This window comes from Salmo salar, chromosome ssa02 (genome assembly GCF_905237065.1).
Source record: "Salmo salar chromosome ssa02, Ssal_v3.1, whole genome shotgun sequence".
Classification (NCBI taxonomy): Eukaryota; Metazoa; Chordata; class Actinopteri; order Salmoniformes; family Salmonidae; genus Salmo; species Salmo salar.
The window spans coordinates 84,484,418-84,509,898 of record NC_059443.1 but is presented as its reverse complement, the minus strand read 5'-3'; the positions used below and the strand labels follow the sequence as shown (position 1 = coordinate 84,509,898).

Sequence of the window (25,481 nt, the reverse complement as noted above, 5' to 3'; positions counted from 1 at the left end):
TCGAAGGACCAATTGTTAAAGGAATTTTATATCTTTATGATAACAATCAATAATCAATTCGCCTTGACTAATGCCCAAGGTTTGTAAGACAATGGGTTAAAATAATTAGGCAAGGACTCAGCTTTCTGCAAAAGGTTTCTGTAGCTTTATTCAGAGAACGTTCTGGCGTCAGGATAACAAAACAGTCATATAGTTCTTGCTTACTTACGCACATGCATTTACACACAATCCGTTGGTGACCTGCAACCCCCATTGACTTCTCACGCTGTTTATCACATTCTGGCTCAGCCTGTTCCTTTCCTTCAAGGTTAGGAACTCTTTGAAGTTTTACTCCCTTGACCATCTGCTTCTCTAGCTCTCTATACTAATTGCATACACACATTTCTTTCCCTCTCCAGTGGTTCCTGGACTTTCCGGAACAAATCAGACCAATCGATCCCTACATTGATCATTACATTGATTATTCATTAACCATGCTGTATGACTAATAATTCATCATGGTTTATTGATTAATTTACCTTTATTAGATAATTCTCTTATCAGAACGGCACCTCCGTACCTTCAGGCTCTGATCAGGCCCTACACCCAAACAAGGGCACTGCATTCATCCAGCTCTGGCCTGCTGGCCCCCCTACCTCTGCGGAAGCACAGTTCCCACTCAGCCCAGTCAAAACTGTTCACTGCTCTGGCACCCCAATGGTGGAACAAGCTCCCTCACGACGCCAGGACAGCGGAGTCAATCACCACCTTCCGTAGACACCTGAAACCCCACCTCTTTAAGGAATTCCTGGGATAGGATATAGTAATCCTTCTAACCCCCCCCCAAAAGATATAGATGTACTATTGTAAAGTGGTTGTTCCACTGGATATCATAAGGTGAATGCACCAATTTGTAAGTCGCTCTGGATAAGAGCGTCTGCTAAATGACGTAAATGTAAATGTGAATGTTCTACACCATAGTGCCCTCAAGGCTCATCACTAAGCTAAGGACCCAGACTCTAAACACCTCCCTCTGCAACTGGATCCTGGACTTCCTGATGGGCCGCCCCAGGTGGTAAGGGTAGGTAAAAACACATCTGCCACACTGATCCTCAACACGGGGGCACCTCAGGGCTGTGTGTGCTCCGTCCCCTCCTGTACTCCCTGTTCACTCATGGCCAGGCACGACTCCAACACCATCATCAAGTTTGCAGATGACACAACAGTGGTAGGCATGATCACCGACAACGATGAGACAGAAAAATAGGGAGGAGATCAGAGACCTGGCCGTGTGGTGCCAGGATAACAACCTCTCCCTCAACGTGATCAAGACAAAGCAGATGATTGTGGACTATAGGAAAAGGAGGACCGAGCACGCCCCCATTCTCATCAACAGGGCTGTGGTGGAGCAGGTTGAGAGCTACAAGGTCCTTGGTCCACATCACCAACAAACTATTATGGTCCAAACACACCAATACAGTTGTGAAGAGGGCACGACAAATCCTATTCCCCCTCATTAGACTGAAAAGATTTTACAGAGGTAGTGCGTACGGCCCAATACATCACTGGGGCCAAGCTTCCTGTCATCCAGGACCTCTATACCAGGCGGTGTCAGAAGGCCCTAAAAATTGTCAAAGACTCCAGCCACCCTAATCATAGACTGTTCTCTCTGCTACCGCACGGCAAGCGGTACCGGAGTGCCAAGTCTAGGTCCAAGAGGCTTCTAAACAGCTTCTACCCCCAAGCCATATGACTCCTGAACATCTAATCAAAATACTACCCAGACTATTTGCATTGATCGCCCCCATCCTCCTTTACACCGCTGCTATTCTCTGTTGTTATCATCTATGCATAGTCATTTTAATAACCCTACCTACATGTACATATTACCTCAATTACCTCAACTAACCGGTGCCCCCGCACATTGACTCTGTCCCGGTACCCCCCTGTATATAGTCTCGCTACTGTTATTTTACTGCTGCTCTTTAATTTATATATATATATATTTTTTTTACTTATCTATTTTTTACTTAATACTTATTTTTGTTGGTTAAGGGCTTTTTAGTAAGCATTTCACTGTAAGGTCTACACCTGTTGTGTTCGGCGCATGTGACAAATACAATTGGATTTGTGGATTTCACTCACCAACGGCTATGAGCCCATGTAACGTGGTGGTTGACTAGAGAACACGACCCCCACCAGATTGATGGCTTAGCTGTTAGCAAGGCTGAATCATTCAAATTCTTGGGAGCCATCATCTCCCACCACCTTTTATCAGGAGGACAACGTCACAGCGGTCATCCAGTGGATGTACTACTTGCGGCAGCTGAAAAAGTCAGTCAATCCTGATCTGGATGTCCGCATCAATTGTTGAATCCATCCTCACCTCCTCCATTACTGTTTGTTTGGTCTGCATCTGCCCGCTGCAAGAAAACGCAACACATTGTCAGGTGTGCAGAGAGGGTCATCAGCTGCCGTCTTCCACGACTCCAGAGAAAGGAAGCGTGCACGAAAGATCACAGCAGACCACTCCTACCCCGGTCACCCCCTCTTCCAAAAATGTACCTCTGGCTGGCAGTTCAGATTGCTCATGACCAAAACATCCCTGAACAGTTTTTTTCCCCCGGGCTGTGGCCAAAACCTCCCCCCACCTGAACAGTTTCTTCCCCCGGGCTGTGGCGCTCACCAACCGGACATCTGGCCCATAGATACTGAAAGACTATGCTGCACACCACAACAAGCCATCTCTGAACTGTACTCTAAATAACTGTGCTATACTGCAATGCCCTCTATCCATCCCTCTGCATTTAGATATATTCATACTGATACTGTACATTTGTACATCCACTGAATATCAACCGTATACCCACTGTGTATCAAACGTATACCCACTGTGTATCAACCGTATACACATTGTGTATCAACCGTATACCCACTGTAAAAAGATCCACAGATGATGCAATCTGGGAGGGCACCCACTGGGGAGCCAGGCCCAGCCAATCCGAATGAGTTTAACCCTCCACTAAAGGGCTTTATTACAGACAGAAATACCCCCCTCAGACAATCCCGAAGGTAAAGAAGTTGGATGTGCAGGTCCTGGGCTGGAGTGGTTACATGTGGTCTACGGGTGTGAGGCCGTTTGGACGTACTGCCAAATAATCTAAAACGATGTTGTAGGCAGGTTATGGTACAGAAATTAACATTCAATTCTTGGGCAACAGCTCTGGTGGCTCCCTCAACACTTGAGACATCTGTGGCATCATGTTGTGTGACAAAACTGCAAATTTTAGAGCAGCCTTTTATTGTCCCCAACACAAGGTGCACATGTGTAATGACCATGTTTAATTAGCTTTTTGATAAACCCCACCTGGATGGATTATCTTGGCAAAGGAGAAATGCACCCTAACAGGGATGTAAACAAATGTCTGCACAAAATATGAGAGACATAAGCATTTTGTGCCTATGAAACATGGGACCAACACTTTACATGTTGCATTAATATTTGTGTTCAGTGTAATGAAATACATTTATAAAATGCATCAAATTATTATTATTATTTTTTTCTTCCTATGCGGTTGCAATGCTGTGCACAGTTGTACTGCAAAATAGTGCTTCAAAAATCGATTCATTCGCCTGTTATTGCAGTACGACTCTTATTTTGAAAAAATAGATCCGCCTTTCTGCGGCCATTTCATGATCTGCTACCAGCAGAATGGTAACGTGAAGGAAATGTTTTCAATGGAACGGATGTGAAGGCGGAGTCTGTCTTTTCTTTTGGGACTTTAGGCAGAGAGTCACAGGGTAGAATATATCTCTACCTCCATAATCTACAACAGACTAGTGAGAAACATCTCATCTGGTTCACTTCGCCTGAACTCTGCAAACGACCGATCGTAAACGAGTGTCTACAATGAATCAGGTGAGTTAGATACATGTAAAATATATATAAAAAACATGTCATAGTTTAATATCTCGTTGCACTCCCGAACGGTAATAATGGCCGTGAATTGCTGAATGGAAGACTGCTAAAGTAGGCCTCAGCAAAGCCTTGGATTTTCCTGAACGAGCTACCGACTGGAGAACCGGGCATGTCTGCTCCTGACACAGTTAAGGTTAATTTGGTCTGCAGAATATCAGAATCAAGGTCTTTCATCTCTCTTCTCTTCATTATAGTGAAATAAAATATAAACTCGTTGTAAACGCGACATGACATAGGAATTGCTTCTTCTTGTATTTGTTGGACAGTCTGGTTAGTTAGTTCTACTGTAGTGTACTATAATTAGTCTGAATGGATAGGCCTACTGTAGTATACTATAATTAGTCTGGTTAGTTAGGCCTACTGTAGTATACTATAATGAGTCTGAATGGATAGGACTACTGTAGTATACTATAATTAGTCTGAATGGATAGGCCTACTGTAGTATACTATAATTAGTCTGAATGGATAGACCTACTGTAGTATACTATAATTAGTCTGAATGAATAGACCTACTGTAGTATACTATAATTAGTCTGGTTAGTTAGTTCTACTGCAGTATACTATAATTAGTCTGAATGGATAGACCTACTGTAGTATATTATAATTAGTCTGAATGGATAGGCCTACTGCAGTATACTATAATTAGTCTGAATGGATAGACCTACTGTAGTATACTATAATTAGTCTGGTTATTTAGGCCTACTGTAGTATACTATAATTAGTCTGAATGGATAGGCCTACTGTAGTATACTATAATTAGTCTGAATGGATAGACCTACTGTAGTATACTATAATTAGTCTGAATGGATAGGCCTACTGTAGTATACTATAATTAGTCTGGTTTGTATTTATTTTGGATCCCCATTAGTTGCTACCAAAGCTGTTATTAACAAAAATAAAAACATTACAATACATTTCACAACACTTTTCACCACACTCTGTGTTCCCTCTGGCCACTACTCTACTACCACAAATCTACAACCCAAATAAATCCCTGTGTACTTGTGTATATAGTGCTTATGTTGTCATGTGTTTGTGTCTGTGTGTGTCTTCACAGTCCCCACTGTTCCATAAGGTGTATATTTATGTTTTTAAAATGTGATTCTGCTGCTTGTATGAGTTAGTTGATGTGGATTAGAGTTCCATGTATTCATGGCTATATGTAGTCTGTTCTGGACTTGGGGACTGTGAAGAGACCTCTGGTGGCACGTCTTGTGGGGTATGCATGGGTGTCTGAGCTGTGTGCCAGTAGTTTAGACAGACTGTTCGGTGCATTCAACATGCCAACACCTCTCACAAATACAAGTAGTGATGCATCGCTCCTCTACTTTGAGCCAGGAGAGATTGACATGCATATCATTAATGTTAGCTCTCTGTGTACATTTAAGGGCCAGCCATGCTGCTCTGTTCTGAGTCAATTGTAACTTTCCTAAGTTCCTCTTTGTTGCACCTGACCACATGACTGGACAGCAGTCCAGATGCAACAAAACTAGGGCCTGTATGACCTACTTTCTTGATAGCGTTTTTAAGAAGACAGAGCAACACTTTATTATGGACAGACCTCTCCCTGTCTTAGCTGCTGTTGTATCAATGTTTTGACCATGACAGTTTATAATCATGGCTTACTCCAAGCAGTTTAGTCTCGTCAACGATCAATTTACACATTATTCATTACAAGAATTGGTTGAGGTTAAGTGAATGATTTGTCTGAAATACATTGCTTTGAGTTTTGAAAATATTTTGTACTAGTTTATTACTTGCCACCCGTTTTAAAACTGACTGCAGCTCTTTAAGTGTAGCAGCGATTTCAATTCCCGATGGTAGCTGACGTGTGTAGTGTTGAGTCCTCAGCGTACATAGACACACAGGCTTTACTCCGTGCCAGTGGCAGGTCATTAGTAAAGACTGAAAAAAGTAAGGGGCCTAGACAACTGCCCTGGGGTATTCTGAATTCTACCTGGATTATGTTGGAGGCTTCCATTAATGAACACCTGTGTTCTGTTAGACAAAACTCTCGATCCACAATATAGCAGGGAAGCCATAACAGCCTTTTCCCAGCAGCAGATTTTAATTGATAATGTCAAAAGCTGCACTGAAGTCTAACAAAACAGCTCCCCACAAGCTTCTTATCGTCAATTTGTTTCAGCCAATCATCAGTAATTTGTGCCAGTGCTGTACATGTTGAGTGCCACTCCCTATAATCATGCTGAATGTCAGCTTTTAATTTGTTTACTGTGAAATAGCATTGTACCTGCCCCCCCACACAAAAAATGTATCAAAAGTTTACTTCGGGTTGGTAGCAGGCTGATTGGTTGGCTGTTTGAGCCAGTAAAGGGAGTTTTTACTAGTCTTGGTTAGCGGAATGATGTTTGCTTTCCGCCAGGCCTGAATGCAAACAGACAGTTTTTTTTTAATATAAAAGCAGACCACAAGTTCCCTACCTTCTTCCACTTGGCTGTGCGCACAGATGAAGGTGAAGTGTACGCCCGATTTAATCCATATTTAGTTGGTTTTCAGAGGTTGGAACTAAACTAGCATTTCTGCACTAGGACAGGAATTAGGTTGAAATATTGGCGTCAACTTCCTCTGGAGGAGGGGTCCTTTTTAATATTTCACCTAACCTCATCAACTTCCTCTGGAAGACCCTTTAAAATCGACACTGGCCACAACATTTTCAAATGTTTCGACGTAAATTATTGCAACAGTTTTTTGGGGGTTTGTTTCAGAAAGTATTGTTTTGTTGTATGTTTTGGTCATATGTCAACTACCCCCATTTGCCTTTTGCCTTTTAAAGGAGATTGGAATTGTTTAAGTAGCCTATATTAAATAATTGGTGGCCTCCATACTCTGACAGTACGTTGTCTGGGAAAAGTGGGGAGTTAACTTCTTACAGATCACTGGGATGCTAGCGTCCCACCTCGACAACATCTGGTGAAATTGCAGAGCGCGAAATTCAAAATACCAAAGTAGTAATATTAAACATTCATGAAAATACAAGTGTTATACACCATTCATTAGCAATCAAACAGCTTTGTCTGATTTACAGTAGGCATTACGGCGAAAGCATAGCATTTGATCGTCTGAGGACAGCGCCTCACCCACTTCCTACATTAACATGAATTCTTAACTTGCACAGGTGTCACAAATAGCGATAAAATAAATCACTTACCTTTGACAATCTTCATCTTTTTGCAATCCAAAGGGTCCCAGTTACACAATGAATGGTCGTTTTTGTTCGATGAAATCCTTCTTTATATCCCAAGAATGTCTGTTTATTTGGCGCGTTTGATTCAGAAATCCACCTGTTCCAACTCGCCCAACATGCCTACAAAGGAATCTAAAAAGTTACCTGTAAACTTCGTCCAAACAATTCAAACAACATTTCTAATCCAATCTCATATACCTCATGTAAATAATCGATAAAATTTAAGATGGAATATACTGTGTTCAATACCGGAGAAAAAGAACGAGGAGCGCGCACTCATTCACGCGCGCCAAAAGACTAGAGTTCTGAGGGATACAAAGAAAGAATACGAATACTTCATTTTTCAAGAAACAAGCATGAAACAATTTCTTAAGACTGTTCACATCTAGTGGAAGCTGTAGGAACTGCAATCTGGGTCCTAATTATTAGACTTTCCCATAGAAAACCATTGAAAAGTCCAATGACCTACATTTTTTTCCCCTGGGTGGATTGTCCTCGGGGTTTCACCTGCCAAATCAGTTCTGTTATACCCACAGACAGTATTTTAACAGTTTTTTAGAAACTTCAGAATGATATCTATCCATATCCTAGCTTCTGGGCCTGGCTGCGATGGTCCTGCTCCGTCTTGGGGCCATGATACTTTTGTACTTTTCAGATTTCATGAACAATATATATTTTTTTATATATATGGGTTAACCTGTTAGGGCTAGGGGGCGGTATTGACACGGCTGGATAAAAAACATACCCGATTTAATCTGGTTACCACTCCTACCCAGTAACTAGAATATGCATATACTTATTACATATGGATAGAAAACACCCTACATTTTCTAAAACTGTTTGAATGGTGTCTGTGAGTATAACAGAACTCAAATGGCAGGTCAAAACCTGAGAGATTCCTTTACAGGAAGTGGCCTGTCTGACCATTTCTTGAACTTCTTTTCCATCTCTATCATTTACTAAGGATCTCTGCTCTAACGTGACACTTCCCACGTCGTCCATAGGCGCTCAGAGCCCGGGAAAAAACAATGTCGTCATTCCAGCCCCAGGCTGAAACACATTATCGCCTTTCTCAAGTGGCCGATCAAGGGACACTGGGCTTATGCGCGTGACCCGACCGCCCCCGCCTTTGGGATTTTTTCCTCTGTTTGCCGAAAAGGAGATTCCCTGTCGGAATATTATCGCTTTTCTACGAGAAAAATGTCGTAAAAATTGATTTTAAACAGCGGTTGACATGCTTCGAAGTACGGTAATGGAATATTTAGAATTTTATTCTCACGAATTGCGCCATGCGCGCGACACTTCTTTACTATTTCGGATAGTGTCTGGAACGCACAAACAAAACGCCGCTATTCGGATATAACGATGGATTATTTTGGACCAAACCAACATTTGTTATTGAAGTAGCAGTCCTGGGTGTGCATTCTGACGAAGACAACAAAAGGTAATCAAACTTTTATAATAGTAAATATGATTATGGTGAGTGCTAAACTTGCCGGGTGTCTAAATAGCGAGCCCGTGATGCCTGGGCTATGTACTTAGAATATTGCAAAATGTGCTTTCACCAAAAAGCTATTTTAAAATCGGACATATCGAGTGCATAGAGGAGGTCTGTATCTATAATTCTTAAAATAATTGTTATGCTTTTTGTGAACGTTTATCGTGAGTAATTTAGTAAAATGTTAGCGAATTCCCCGGAAGTTTGCGGGGGTATGCTAGTTCTGAACGTCACATGCTAATGTAAAAAGCTGGTTTTTGATATAAATATGAACTTGATTGAACAAAACATGCATGTATTGTATAACATAATGTCCTAGGGTTGTCATCTGATGAAGATCATCAAAGGTGAGTGCTGCATTTAGCTGTCTTCTGGGTTTTGGTGACATTATATGCTGGCTTGAAAAATGGGTGTCTGATTATTTCTGGCTTGGTACTCTGCTGACATAATCTAATGTTTTGCTTTCGTTGTAAAGCCTTTTTGAAATCGGACAGTGTGGTTAGATTAACGAGAGTCTTGTCTTTAAATAGCTGTAAAATAGTCATATGTTTGAGAAATTGAAGTAATAGGATTTTTAACGTTTTGAAAATCGCACCACAGGCTGCCAGTGGCTGTTACGTAGGTGGGACGCAAGCGTCCCACCTAGCCCATAGAGGTTAACCTGTTGGGTCTAGGGGGCAGCATTTGCACGTCTGGATAAAAAAAATGTACCCGATTTAATCTGGTTACTAATCCTACCCAGTAACTAGAATATGCATATACTTATTATATATGGATAGAAAACACTCTAAAGTTTCCAAAACTGTTTGAATGGTGTCTGTGAGTATAACAGAACTCATTTGGCAGGCAAAACCCTGAGACATTTTCTGACAGGAAGTGGATACCTGATGTGTTGTATTGACTTTAAACCTATCCCATTGAAAAACACAGGGGTTTAGGAATATTTTGGCACTTCCTATTGCTTCCACTAGATGTCACCAGCCTTTACAAAGTGTTTTGAGTCTTCTGGAGGGAGATCTGACCGAACAAGAGCCATGGAACGGTGATGTCCCATTAGACACCTGGCGCGCTACTTCATGTTGGGTACCCTCGTTCCAATACGTTATAAAAGGCTATGCATTCGTCCACCTTGAATATTATTCATGTTCTGGTTAAAAAAGGCCCTAATGATTTATGCTATACAACGTTTGACATGTTTGAACGAACGGAAATATATTTTTTCCCCTCGTTCATGACGAGAAGTCCGGCTGGCTTACATCATGTGCTAACGAGACGGAGATTTTTGGACATAAATGATGAGCTTTTTTGAACAAAACTACATTCGTTATGGACCTGTGATACCTGGAAGTGACATCTGATGAAGAGAATCAAAGGTAATGGATTATTTACATAGTATTTTCGATTTTAGATCTCCCCAACATGACGTCTAGTCTGTATCGCAACGCGTATTTTTCTGGGCACAGTGCTCAGATTATTGCAAAGTGTGATTTCCCAGTAAGGTTATTTTTAAATCTGGCAAGTTGATTGCGTTCAAAAGATGTAAATCTATAATTCTTTAAATGACAATATAATATTTTACCAATGTTTTCTAATTTTAATTATTTAATTTGTGACGCTGACTTGACTGCCGGTTATTGGAGGGAAACGATTTCCTCAACATCAATGCCATAGTAAAACGCTGTTTTTGTATATAAATATGAACTTGATAGAACTAAAAATGCATGCATTGTCTAACATAATGTCCTAGGAGTGTCATCTGATGGAGATTGTAAAAGGTTAGTGTATCATTTTAGCTGGTTTTATGGTTTTGGTGACCCTGTCTTTGACTTGACAAAACATTACACACAACTCTTGTAAATGTACTGTCCTAACATACTCTAAATTTATGCTTTCGCCGTAAAACCTTTTTGAAATCGTAAAACGTGGTTAGATTAAGGAGATGTTTATCTTTCAAATGGTGTAACATAGTTGTATTTTTGAAAAATTTGAATTTTGACATTTATTTGGATTCAAATTTGCCGCTCTTGAAATGCACCTGCTGTTGATGGAGTGCACCACAGGTGGCACGCTAGCGTCCCACCTAGCCCCAAGAGGTTAACACAAAGCAACACTAACAATGATAACAGCAGACTATACTATAAGGGACATCAGGAACAACTCAGAGGAAATCGAGTTTTCTGGACAAAGGTTTAATAGTTGAGGACTTATTTTCGGCCATTTGTTTATTTATTTAGTTGTTTTACCCTCTTTAGAGCATTGTGTTTTACCCTCAGTGTACCAATATGACAACACACCTACTCTCTTTTTGGGTTGACAGGAAACACTCTCCCTCCAACCCTCCTCCTACCTACCCCTCCCGGAGTCCCCGTGTCGTTCCTCTCCCGGTAGCCCCTTACTGCTGGGTCTGAAGAGGCTGTCCGTGCTGCTGGTCGACTGCAGAAGAACACTGGAGCTAAGTGGGTTTATGCTCTGACATACATTTATTTTGGGACACTCCCTGGATGTCATTAATTACCATTCAATACAATATGTTGAAAGATGTAGAATTGTTACACGCACTCCTACACCCTTGGAGACATTGCAATTTGAAGATTTAATAAAAAATTACATTGAAGATTTTAAATGCTTAAATTCGGTTACAAGATTGTGAAAAGCTGGACCTAAGTCTGTCTTCGATATGAAGAAGGAACCATAACTGTCTGTCTTTGCTTCACAGGGGACAGTCCTAACTGTCACTCTCTCGGTAGAAGGGGCTTGTCATCTTGGGAGGCTAAACATGATGCTGAGGAAGCAGAGAAAAGTCTCTCCAGATCAGAACACCTCAAGAAACAACAGCAGAGACCCACAAGGAAGAAATCTCACTGCTGCTCTGACTGTGGGAAGAGTTACACCTCTTCAGTAGGTCTTAGAAGACACCAGAGAATTCATACTGGAGAGAAACCTCACTGCTGCTCCCAGTGTGGAGCTAGCCTCTCCTCTGCCAGTGCACTAGAAGGACACATGCGGATTCACACTGGAGAAACCCATACCAGTGCTCAGAATGTGGGCAGAGATTTAAAGACTTCAGTAGTTTATGGGTACATGAGAGAATAAAACACACTGGCGAAAACCCCACTGCTGCTATGATTGCGGGAAGAAATTTGTTACATCGCAAAGTTTAACCTCTCTAGGCTAGGCGGGACGAATTCGTCCCACCTACGTAACAGCCACTGCCAGCCTGTGGCGCGATTTTCAAAACCTTCAAAATCCTATTACTTCAATTTCTCAAACATATGACTATTTTACAGCCATTTAAAGACAAGACTCTCGTTAATCTAACCACACTGTCCGATTTCAAAAAGGCTTTACAACGAAAGCAAAACATTAGATTATGTCAGCAGAGTACCAAGCCAGAAATAATCAGACACCCATTTTTCAAGCCAGCATATAATGTCACCAAAACCCAGAAGACAGCTAAATGCAGCACTCACCTTTGATGATCTTCATCAGATGACAACCCTAGGACATTATGTTATACAATACATGCATGTTTTGTTCAATCAAGTTCATATTTATATCAAAAACCAGCTTTTTACATTAGCATGTGACGTTCAGAACTAGCATACCCCCGCAAACTTCCGGGGAATTCGCTAACATTTTACTAAATTACTCAGGATAAACGTTCACAAAAAGCATAACAATTATTTTAAGAATTATAGATACAGACCTCCTCTATGCACTCGATATGTCCGATTTTAAAATAGCTTTTTGGTGAAAGCACATTTTGCAATATTCTAAGTACATAGCCCAGGCATCACGGGCTCGCTATTTAGACACCCGGCAAGTTTAGCACTCACCATAATCATATTTACTATTATAAAAGTTTGATTACCTTTTGTTGTCTTCGTCAGAATGCACACCCAGGACTGCTACTTCAATAACAAATGTTGGTTTGGTCCAAAATAATCCATCGTTATATCCGAATAGCGGCGTTTTGTTCGTGCGTTCCAGACACTATCCGAAATAGTAAAGAAGTGTCGCGCGCATGGCGCAATTCGTGACAATAAAATTCTAAATATTCCATTACCGTACTTCGAAGCATGTCAACCGCTGTTTAAAATCAATTTTTACGACATTTTTCTCGTAGAAAAGCGATAATATTCCGACAGGGAATCTCCTTTTCAGCAAACAGAGGAAAAAATCCCAAAGGCGGGGGCGGTCGGGGTCACGCGCATAAGCCCAGTGTCCCTTGATCGGCCACTTGAGAAAGGCGATAATGTGTTTCAGCCTGGGGCTGGAATGACGACATTCTGTTTTTTCCCGGGCTCTGAGCGCCTATGGACGACGTGGGAAGTGTCACGTTAGAGCAGAGATCCTTAGTAAATGATAGAGATGGAAAAGAAGTTCAAGAAATGGTCAGACAGGCCACTTCCTGTAAAGGAATCTCTCAGGTTTTGACCTGCCATTTGAGTTCTGTTATACTCACAGACACCATTCAAACAGTTTTAGAAAATTTAGGGTGTTTTCTATCGATATGTAATAAGTATATGCATATTCTAGTTACTGGGTAGGAGTGGTAACCAGATTAAATCGGGTATGTTTTTTATCCAGCCGTGTCAATACTGCCCCCTATCCTAAACAGGTTAAAAGCTCACCAGCGGACTCACACTGGAGAGAGACCGTTCCACTGCTCTGAGTGTGGGAAGAGTTTCAAACAAGCCTCAACACTCTTTGAACACAAACGAATACACACAGGAGAGAAGCCTCACCACTGTGAGCAGTGCGGGGAAGCTATTCCTCTGCTAAATTACTCAGAGTACACCAGAGCATTCACACAGGGGAGAAACCTTACCAATGTGCTGACTGTGGGAAAAGCTTCAGACTGTTGTCTATTTTAAGATGTCACCAGCTAAGACATACTGGAGAGAAGCCCCACCAATGTACTGAGTGTGGGAAGAGGTTTGCTTTTAAGACTGGACTCTTGCAACATAACAAAGTGCACACTGGAGAGAAAGGATACCAATGCCCAAAGTGTGGTAAGAAGCTAGGATCATCTCATTCTCTAGAGCAGCATAAGCGAACACACACTGGACAGAAACCCTTCCACTGTTCCCACTGTAAGTTGAGCTTTGCCACTAATTCAGCCCTGTACAAACACCAGATAATTCACACAGGCGAGAAACCACACAGCTGCAATGTTTGCCAGAGGAGTTTTGGACGGTCAGATCACATGCAAATTCACACAGGAGAAAAGCCATACCACTGCTCTAAGTGCGAGCTGAGTTTCACTAACAACAGATCTCTGAAAGAACATGAGGTCAGACACACAGAAGCTAAACCTCACTGCTGCTCCCAATGCGGTGCTAGTCTCTCCTCTGCCAGGGCACTGGAAGGACACATGCGGATTCACACTGGAGAGAAACCGTACGAGTGCTCTGAATGTGGGCAGAAGTTTGCACATAGAGCCAATCTTAGGAAACACCGAAGAATACACACAGGAGAGAAACCATTTCACTGCTCTGACTGCAACAAGAGCTTTTCAAGACTTGACTCTTTAAATAATCACAAGTTCACACATTCAGAGAAGATGTACCACTGCTCTCAGTGTGAGTCGAGCTGCACAACGCCAGGCGCATTGAAGAAACACCAGCTTATACACACTGGAGAGAAGCCTTACCACTGCTTCCACTGTGACAAGAGCTTCCTTTGGCAACAGTCTCTCAAAGGACACGAGCGTAGTCACAAGGGAGAGAAACCGTACTCTTGCTCAGACTGCGGGAACAACTTTGCCACAATGGCAACCTTGCGAATTCACCAGCGAAGACACACAGGAGAGAGGCCATACCACTGCCCTTTCCCTGACTGTGGGAAGAGTTTTGCCCAGGCCAGCGCCTTGAAAGTTCACAAGAGAAGGCACACAGGAGAGAAGCGGCACCACTGTGATCAGTGTGGGATGAGTTTTGTCACATCAGGTGACTTGCGAACTCACTCCAAAAAGAAGCATTAGTGCTGCATGAGTGTGGACTCAGTTTTTCTTGATCCGGCTCCTTAAAAAATCACAAGAATCCACACAGGACAGAGGCCATACAGCTGCTCAGTGTGACTAGTTACACCGATAATGGTCACCTGTTTAGACACCAGCTGACACACAGGAGAGCAACGTCCTCACTCTTCTGACTGTAAGATGAGGTTCACCACTAATGGTCAACTCACAGCATCTGAAGTACCACCAGATGACACACACGGGAGAGAAATTGTTCGTCTGCACCGACTGTGGGAAGAGATTCACGCAGGCAGGTGGGTTGAGGTACCACAGGAGGATTCACACCGGAGAGAAACCTCACACCTGTGATCAGTGTGACAAGCATTTCAGTAAAAGGATCCGTCTGCAATCACATCAGTTGACACACACAGTGTAACTTTTCAGCTGTGATGAATGTGGGAAGAGATTCACACAAGGGAACCCTGGCTTCACACAAGAGAATACACACCTGAGAGAAACCTTACCACTGCTCTCTAACTGGGAAATGCTTTACCACCTCAAGTGAACTGATTATACACCATAGAACACATACAGGAGCGAGGCCTAATGGCTCTGCACAAGAGAACAGACTGATAAATATTTTAATTTGTCATTTGTAAATGATTGAACACCTATAGAGACAATTATTGAATGAGCATTAAGGACACACGCTAACAACTGTAAAATGTGAACGCTTGTATGTTGTCTTTGACAATGCCCATACCTGAAACAACAATACTTTAAAATACGGATGTTTTCACTCGGTTTTGTGGATTTAACCAAAACCCGTAGTTTTTAATTTCGGCCAAAACGTTTATCTAAAAAAAGGGCTTTATAAATAAATGTGATTTGAACTTGCATCATTGTCCCAAAGCCACACCCGCATTAGAAGTTCTGAATGAGAAAGTGTAGGCTATATATAAATAATTACGCTCTAATGGAAAATCATTCAACAAAATGAGTATTTCTATCAAGGTGTAGTCAATAACATTGTTTGAACTTTGATACACGGCCTCATGGGATTGACTCTGTGCAGCCAATGGCAATGTTCGCTTTAGTTATAATGCCAGGAGCCTCTTGTGGATTTGACAACTCTAATGCAGTTCCACCTCCAACACCGCCAAAGCAATCGCTATGCAGATGTTGTCTAACACGGGTCTGATTGAATCAAGCCCTGAGAACGGACACAGTTCTCAACATACTCACAACTTGCCATTTGATACAAATTATAAACATTTGGATGCAGAAGTAAATGGTGCAGTGAAGTTCCAGTCAAACACTGTATGGAACATGATATTTACCATCGACTATTTTTCTCTGCACTTCAAAAAGAACGCTTTTGAAATGTGTATCTTGTAATTTTTAGCATTTGGATTGTGGGCTCAATTCAATGAGATTTGGCGCTAGCCGACACCTGCATCGCTGGTGTTGTGACGTTGTCTGAGGTGGAACTGTGTCAGAGCGGTACCTATCATGAAAATGGACATTGACTGCATGGAGGAGTAGGAATCCCATTCAGCCATGTTTACAAGCTAAAACTCTGGAATGTAAATTAGGGCTGGATTCAATCTTTTCTGCCTTAATCCACCATAACCGACAACTGCATAGTCGTTTCATTGTTTTTATTCAGGTGATGCCTGAGGTGTAACTGCATTGGAGCTGTCAAATCAGAAACCTGCTGTAATACCCATCACTGATGTTGCCATTGGATAATCTCATGCAGACTTGTTAGATTCAAATGTTTGTTTTAATCAACACCTCGATTAGCCTGATATGCTGTATGGTGGAAAATTACAAGATTATGTTCTATACTGCTTATGCATTGAATATTTGGATCAGTTATTTTCCACTGTGTCTGTTGGCCTGAGTTAGGCCTCTGGGTTTAAGGCCAACAGCCGATTGGGGGTAACCTTGTGATAAGGCTACATCCTGTCTTCCATACACTGAGGGTGCAGCTGTGTGGAGGAGAACTGAAAGATTACCTTTGTATAGCATCAGCAATATGACCTGGAGACAGAAACTACACCTGATCTGAGCTAATCTTGTTGTTCCTGCTTGAGTGCACAATATACCCTTTTATGCTTTCACACTTCTGCTGACTGCTACGTAGACAGAGGTTGTACCTTTTTATAAAACCTGAGACCCAACTCTGTTCTGGGGCTCTTAACTCTGCACATTGAGTGATTATTAACCACTCCAGAATTGCAGTTCTTATAATAAAAGTTGTTTGAAGAATCTGCAGCCTCTTCCTTTTGATTAGAATTTCCACCTCAACTAGCCTGATATGTTGTAATCTACACCTCAAATAGCCTGGTATGTTGTAATCTACACCATTATTTAGGTTGTTTGATCGGTGCCCTAAATGTCAGAATGACTAACCACTGAGCCTATCATTATTACATTTTAGTCATTTAGCAGACGCTCTTATCTAGAGCGACTTACAGTAGTGAAGGCATAAATGTTTTTCTCCGAACTGGTCCCCCGTGGGAATTGAACCCACAACCCTGGCGTTGCAAACACCATGCTCTACCAACTGAGCCAACTACATACTTATGGATTGGAGATTAAACTGAATGACTAACCAGTGAGCCTATCATTATGGATTGGTGACTAAACTGAATGACTAACCAGTGAGCCTATCATTATGGATTGGTGACTAAACTGAATGACTAACCAGTGAGCCTATCATTATGGATTGGTGACTAAACTGAATGACTAACCAGTGAGCCTATCATTATGGATTGGTGACTAAACTGAATGACTAACCAGTGAGCCTATCATTATGGATTGGTGACTAAACTGAATGACTAACCAGTGAGCCTATCATTATGGATTGGTGACTAAACTGAATGACTAACCAGTGAGCCTATCATTATGGATTGGTGACTAAACTGAATGACTAACCAGGGAGTTTATCATTATGGATTGGTGACTAAACTGAATGACTAACCAGGGAGTTTATCATTATGGATTGGTGACTAAACTGAATGTACATATGGTGTTTCACAAAACTTTGATTTTGCATTAATGAGAGAAGTGTTGAACTCCAATGAATGCCTGATGAAAAGGTTCTGAACATAAGATAACACCTGTAAAACCAACTGAGTTTAGAAAATAAACCATTTAACATCTGAAAAATGTGTCAAAGTCAATAAACACAAGAACTGTGGGATTCTGATAAATATTAGACATGTTTTATTCACCAAACTATAAATGAAAAGACAACAGTCAAAGTTTAAAAGGGAAAAAACATTTTCATTTAAAAAAAGTGTAATAACAGTAACTTCCACTAGTCACCATTCAGTTAGCCTGACTTCAGATCAGTTCATATGAACATGATGAGATAACCTACTATACATCAGGGAAGTGTCACAAATTAACCCCTATTCCATTTATAGTGCACTACATTTGACCAGAGTCCTGTAAACTAGGCCCATAAGACTAGGGCCCATTAGACTAGGGCTCTAATGACTAGCGCCCATTAGACTGGGGCTCATAAGACTAGGTCTCTAATGACTAGCGCCCATTAGACTGGGGCTCAGATGACTAGGGCTCATAAGACTAGGGCCCATTAGACTAGGGCTCTAATGACTAGCGCCCATTAGACCAGGGCTCTAATGACTAGCGCCCATTAGACTGGGGCTCAGATGACTAGGGCTCATAAGACTAGGGCTCTAATGACTAGGGCCCATTAGACTAGGGCTCTAATGACTAGGGCTCTAATGACTATGGCTCTAATGACTAGGGCCCATTAGACTAGGGTTCTAATGACTAGGGCTCTAATGACTAGCGCCCATTACACTGGGGCTCATATGACTAGGGCTCATAAGACTAGGGCTCTGATGACTAGCGCCCATTATACTGGGGCTCATATGACTAGGGCTCATAAGACTAGGGCTCTAATGACTAGGGCCCATTAGACTAGGGCTCTAATGACTTGGGCTCATTAGACTAGGGCCTATAAGACTAGGGCTCTAATGACTAGGGCCCATTAGACTAGGGCTCATTAGACTAGGGCTCTAATGACTAGGGCTCTAATGACTAGGGCCCATTAGACTAGGGCTCATAAGGCTAGAGCTCTAATTACTAGGGCCCATTAGACTAGGGCGCATAAGACTCTGGTCAAACGTTATGCAATATATATTGAATAGGGTTTAATTTGGGACACTTCATCGTTTCAGACACCTTATAGCCATATATCAGGGTAATAGAATATACTGCAGCATCATCATCTACAAAGTATCACCCAAGAAGGATAAGTCCACTTGTAACCTTTAGCTAAATGCTAACGGAGCTAGCATGAGCTTGCAAACTCAGGTCGTAACCATTAGCTAGATGCTAACGGAGGTAGCATGAGCTAGCAGTCTCAGTTGTAGTCTTTAGCTAAATACTAAAAGAGCTAGCATGAACTAGAAAACTCATGTTGAGAACAAGTTCTCATTCACAGCTGCGACCTGGCCAAGATTAAGCAAAGCAGTGCGACAAAACACAACACAGAGTTACACATAAACAAACGTACAGTCAATAACACAAAATAAAAATCTATCTACAGTGAGTGCAAATGTAGAAAAGTAGGGAGGTAAGGCAATATGTAGGACAGAGGTGAAATAATTACAATTTAGCATTAACACTGGAGTGATAGATGTGCAGATGATGATGTGCAAGTGGAGATACTGGGGTGCAAAAGAGCAAGATGAGCTTGGGAGATGACCAGTGAAATATACCTGCTGGAGCGCGTGTTAGGGGTGGGTGTTGCTATAGTGACCAGTGAGCTGAGATAAGGCGGGGCTTTACCTAGTAAAGACTTATAGATGACCTGGAGCCAGTGGGTTTGGCGACTAATATGTAGTGAGGGCCAGCCAACGAGAGCATACAGGTCGCAGTGGTTGGTAGTATATGGGGCTTTGGTGACAAAACGGATGGCACTGTGATAGACTACATCCAGTTTGCTGAGTAGAGTGTTGGAGGCTATTTTGTAAATGACATCGCCGAAGTCAAGGATTGGTAGGATAGTCAGTTTTATGAGGGTATGTTTGGCAGCATGAGTGAAGGAGGCTTTGTTGTGAAATAGGAAGCCGATCTTGATCATGTGGTGTTCCTTCTCTCTTTCTAGAAGCCATCAGTTACATGTGGTGTTCCTTCTCTGTTTCTAGAAGCAATCAGATACATGGTGTTCCTTCTCTGTTTCTAGAAGCCATCAGTTGTATGGTGTTCCTTCTCTGTTTCTAGAAGCCATCAGTTGCATGGTGTTCCTTCTCTGTTTCTAGAAGCAATCAGTTACATGGTGTTCATTCTCTGTTTCTAGAAGCAATCAGTTACATGTGGTGTTCCTTCTCTCTTTCTAGAAGCCCTCAGTTACATGGTGTTCCTTCTCTGTTTCTAGAAGCAATCAGTTACATGTGGTGTTCCTTCTCTCTTTCTAGAAGCCATCAGTCACATGGTGTTCATTCTCTGTTTCTAGAAGCAATCAGTTACATGTGGTGTTCCTTCTCTCTTTCTAGAAGCAATATGTTAACAGGAAATAATACAGATTGTTGCTTTCAATCAAACTGAGGACAGAAAAATGTGCGCGAGGTCAAGACTTCTTGCTTGGCCTTGAGATATGTAAGTTAACAATAATTAATTTTGGAACAATAATATGAATTGCCATAATTCAATTTTCATGTTGCTTTCCTTCCACCCAAGCCTTGTATACCTGAGTCAGGAAGAGACAACTAGCAGACAACTGGCTCAGTCAGGAAGAAGAGACAACTGGCTCAGTCAGGAAGAAGAGACAACTAGCAGACAACTGGCTCAGTCAGGAAGAAGAGACAACTAGTAGACAACTGGCTCAGTTAGGAAGAAGAGACAACTAGTAGACAACTGGCTCAGTCAGGAAGAAGAGACAACTGGCTCAGTCAGGAAGAAGAGACAACTAGTAGACACCTGGCTCAGTCAGGAAGAAGAGACAACTAGTAGACAACTGGCTCAGTTAGGAAGAAGAGACAACTAGTAGACAACTGGCTCAGTCAGGAAGAAGAGACAACTGGCTCAGTCAGGAAGAAGAGACAACTAGTAGACAACTGGCTCAGTCAGGAAGAAGAGACAACTGGCTCAGTCAGGAAGAAGAGACAACTAGCAGACAACTGGCTCAGTCAGGAAGAAGAGACAACTAGCAGACAACTGGCTCAGTCAGGAAGAAGAGACAACTAGTAGACAACTGGCTCAGTCAGGAAGAAGAGACAACTGGCTCAGTCAGGAAGAAGAGACAACTAGCAGACAACTGGCTCAGTCAGGAAGAAGAGACAACTAGTAGACAACTGGCTCAGTTAGGAAGAAGAGACAACTAGTAGACAACTGGCTCAGTCAGGAAGAAGAGACAACTAGTAGACAACTGGCTCAGTCAGGAAGAAGAGACAACTGGCTCAGTCAGGAAGAAGAGACAACTAGTAGACACCTGGCCCAGTCAGGAAGAAGAGACAACTGGCTCAGTCAGGAAGAAGAGACAACTAGTAGACAACTGGCTCAGTCAGGAAGAAGAGACAACTGGCTCAGTCAGGAAGAAGAGACAACTAGTAGACAACTGGCTCAGTCAGGAAGAAGAGACAACTAGTAGACAACTGGCTCAGTCAGGAAGAAGAGATAACTGGCTCAGTCAGGAAGAAGAGACAACTAGTAGACACCTGGCTCAGTCAGGAAGAAGAGACAACTAGCAGAAAACTGGCTCAGTCAGGAAGAAGAGACAACTGGCTCAGTCAGGAAGAAGAGACAACTGGCTCAGTCAGGAAGAAGAGACAACTAGCAGAAAACTGGCTCAGTCAGGAAGAAGAGACAACTAGTAGACACCTGGCTCAGTCAGAAAGAAGAGACAAGTAGTAGACAACTAATATGATAGCTAACGTTAACTAGTGCTAACCACTAGCTAGCTAGCCAGTCAGTGGCACTGATAGGTTGAAACTAGTGTCATGGAAAATCAACACAGGGACACTCAAAGTCAAAATGAAATGAATCACTCTTTATTGTCAGCAAGCTGGAGAGGTCACAGTCAATCTGAAATTAATCGTTGTTTATTAACAGAAAGCTGGAAAGGTCACAGTCAAACTGAGATGCATAAAGTACGGGTCTGAAGGGAGCTCTAAAAGGGTGTTCCTTATATACGGCAACATTAAAACCTACATAAACATGATTCATTGGATTGGTTCCTACATGTGACTGGCTCCGTATTCTATCTCAACTTAAAGAACATATTCTGGGATGTTCTGACGGCCTCCCCTCATATCTTTACCAAGTACAGGCAGGAACCAAGGATCGTTTATGACACCAAAGACAAGATGAACGTTTTCAAAGCTGTCTCTTCACATAATAACATTTCCTTCACATTCCATCCTCTTATCACTTGTGTGATAATAATGAATCTAATTTCATTTAGAATCATCATAATGAAGGTTCAGCTTCCATTAATAGGAGTGAATCTAATTTCATTCAGAATCATCATAATGAAGCTAAAATCTACAATCAAAGGTTATAATCAACAGGAGTGAGTCCTTCAAAAATACACACGCATGCACAAGGGATCTGTAGATTCAGGGGTAAATAAATCTCTCAATTGTTTCCATAGTTCTTACCACAATCGGGTTGGATTGACCTTTGTTCTGCACTAACTGTCCATGGGACATCAACTTAGTCAAAATGTAAAACCTTGTTGTTTAACAAATCTGCTAAGACCTTCAAAAAGTTGGTGCTGGTTTAGCAGCTCAGTGGTCCACTTTATGGAAAGAGATTATTGGTTTAGATGACATTACCCTCAACTTGTTAAAACGAAAACAACCTTCAATCGTTACTCTTCATCCATGTCTACAGGGGGAAATGGGAGCTCGTCCATATCTACAGGGGGAAATGGGAGCTCGTCCATATCTACAGGGGGAAATGGGAGCTCATCCATATCTACAGGGGGAAATGGGAGCTCATCCGTATCTACAGGAGGAAATGGGAGCTCATCCATATGTACAGGGGGAAATGGGAGCTCGTCCATATCAACGGGGGAAATGGGAGCTCGTCCATATCTACAGGGGGAAATGGGAGCTCATCCGTATGCAGGGGAAAATGGGAGCTCATCAGTCTCACCATTGTCTGGAGGAGCAGAAAACATGATAGCTGCTGAAACCTTATCATCCAGAGAGGCCTTATAGCATGTTAATAACACATTTAGGCAAACTAAGCAGAAAACATGATAGCTGCTGAAACATTATTAGCCGGAGAGGCACATATCGCCTTACAGCATGTTAATAACCCAATTACATTCAAGGCTCCTCTTAAAAGGACAATAACACTATAGACTGAAATACCATAAGTAACATTACCAAGTTCCTCAGTGTCGGCCTTGTTAACAGTTAACTTACAAGTATTGGATCAATTGTAATACATTGTACAATTACATTCTAGTTCACCCAAATGATTTCCTCAGTTCTCCTCTAATACACCAAGGGGCTGTCATCACTCCTGCTACTGGAATGTGTGGGAGTAAAGTATTATCTGGCCTAGCAAACAACGGTGGGCCTGTGTGGTTGTGTCATGCAGAGAATGTCATGGGGTCAGGATTACGTGGCATCTCTACTAAGAATGGTAAGTCCATATACATAGTCAGATTTACCCCCTGTGGGAACTCCCACAAGCGGCAAACCTGTTCCTAACTTAACTGGCCCCAACCCACACACCGAACACTCTTTTTGTCCAGATGTAAGATTAGCAACCATTTCTGCTCTAGATAAGAACAAATTGTCCTCATTGCTGTGAGGACCCAGTAGGGCTCTCTTTCCACGATGACCATCTATTTCTGGGCGTCTACTCCAGACGTGCGGTGGCCCCTTTGGCTCAGGACTCCTTCTACGATGACCATCTACTTCTGGGCGTCTACTCCAGATGTGCGGTGGCCCCTTTGGCTCAGGACTCCTTCTACGATGACCATCTACTTCTGGGCGTCTACTCCAGACGTGCGTTGGCCCCTTTGGCTCAGGACTCCTTCTACAATGATCCTCTACTGTTAAAGTGAGAAGTTCACATACACTTCGGTTGGTATTCATTAAAACTCGTTTTTCAACTACTCCACAAATTTCTTGTTAACAAACTATAGTTTTGGCAGGTCAGTTACAACATCTACTTTGTGCATGACACAAGTAATTTTTCCAACAATTGTTTACAGACAGATTATTTCACTTATAATTCACTGTATCACAATTCCAGTGGGTCAGAAGTTTACATACACTGAGTTGACTGTGCCTTTAAACAGCTTGGAAAATTCCAGAAAATGATGTCATGGCTTTAGAAGCTTCTGATAGGCGAAATGACATCATTTGAGTCAATTGGAGGTGTACCTGTAGATGTATTTCAAGGCCTACCTTCAAACTCAGTGCCTCTTCGCTTGACATCATGGGAAAATCAAAAGAAGTCAGCAAAGACCTCAGAAAATAAATTGTAGACATCCACAAGTCTGGTTCATCCTTGGGAGCAATTTTCCAAATGCCTGAAGGTACCACGTTCATCTGTACAAACAATAGTACGCAAGTATAAACATCATGGGACCCCGCAGCCATCATACCGCTCAGGAAGGAGACGCGTTCTGTCTCCTAGAGATGAACATACTTTGGTGCGAAAAGTGCAAATCAATCCCAGAACAACAGCAAAGGACCTTGTGAAGATGCTGGAGGCAACAGGTACAAAAGTATCTATATCAACAGTAAAACGAGTCCTATAGCGACACAACCTGAAAGGCCGCTCAGCAAGGAAGAAGCCACTGCTCCAAAACAGCCATAAAAAAGCCAGACTACGGTTTGTAACTGCACATGGGGACAAAGATCGTACTTTTTGGAGAAATATCCTCTGGTCTGATGAAACAGAAATAGAATTGGTTGGCCATAATGACCATCATTATGTTTGGAGGAAAAAGAGGGAGGCTTGCAAGCCGAAGAACACCATCCCGACCGTGAAGCACGGGGGTGGCAGCATCATGTTGTGAGGGTGCTTTGCTGCAGGAGGGATTGGTGCACTTCACAAAATAGATGGCATCATGAGGAAGGAAAAATATGTGGATATATTGAAGCAACATCTCCTCAAGACATCAGTCAGGAAGTTAAAGCTTGGGTCTTCCAAATGGACAATGACCCCAAGCATACTTCCAAAGTTGTGGCAAAATGGCTTAAGGACAACAATGTCAAGGTATTGGAGTGGCCATCACAAAGCCCTGACCTCAAACCTATAGAAAATTTGTGGGCAGAACTGAAAAAAAAAGCATGTGCGAGCAAGGAGGCCTACAAACTGACTCAGTTACACCAGCTCTATCAGGAGGAATGGGCCAAAATTTACCCAATTTATTGTGGGAAGATGGTGGAAGGCTACCCGAAATGTTTGACCCAAGTTAAATAATTTAAAGGGAATGCTACCAAATACTAATTAAGTGTTTGGAAACTTCTGACCCACTGGGAATGTGATGAAAGAAATAAAAGCTGAAATAAATCATTCTCTCTACTATTATTCTAACATTTCACATTCTTAAAATAAAGTGGTGATCCTAACTGACCTAAAACAGGGAATTTTTACTAGGATTAAATGTCAGGAGTTGTGAAAATCTGAGTTTAAATATATTTGGCTAAGGTGTATGTAAACTTCCGACTTCAACTGTACTTCTGGGCATCTGGTCCGGACCTGCGTTGGTCCCTTTGGCTCAGGACTCCTTCTATGATCACCATCTACTTCTGGGTATCTAGTCCGGACCTGCGTTGGTCCCTTTGGCTCAGGACTCCTTCTACGATCACCATCTACTTCTGGGTATCTAGTCCGGACCTGC

At 42.1% G+C, this 25,481-nt stretch overlaps 2 protein-coding genes across 2 annotated transcripts in view; both read left to right on the top strand.

Moving 5' to 3' along the window:
* Positions 1 to 25,481, top strand: part of LOC106594502 (zinc finger protein 850) — a 62,362-nt gene that overhangs the window by 20,465 nt on the left and 16,416 nt on the right. The gene's annotated exons all lie outside the window — the stretch shown is intronic.
* Positions 3,670 to 11,775, top strand: LOC106590052 (zinc finger protein 354A). Its single transcript, XM_045711418.1, has 3 exons — positions 3,670 to 3,898; positions 10,979 to 11,117; positions 11,378 to 11,775. Exons 1-3 carry the CDS (start codon positions 3,890 to 3,892, stop codon positions 11,752 to 11,754), a joined length of 525 nt encoding a protein of 174 aa, XP_045567374.1. The 5' UTR covers positions 3,670 to 3,889; the 3' UTR covers positions 11,755 to 11,775.

Coding starts and splice junctions, on each gene's coding strand:
- LOC106590052 (XM_045711418.1), top strand. Junction 11,118..11,377: donor CAGAAGAACACTGGAGCTAA/GTGGGTTTATGC, acceptor TTTGCTTCACAG/GGGACAGTCCTAACTGTCAC.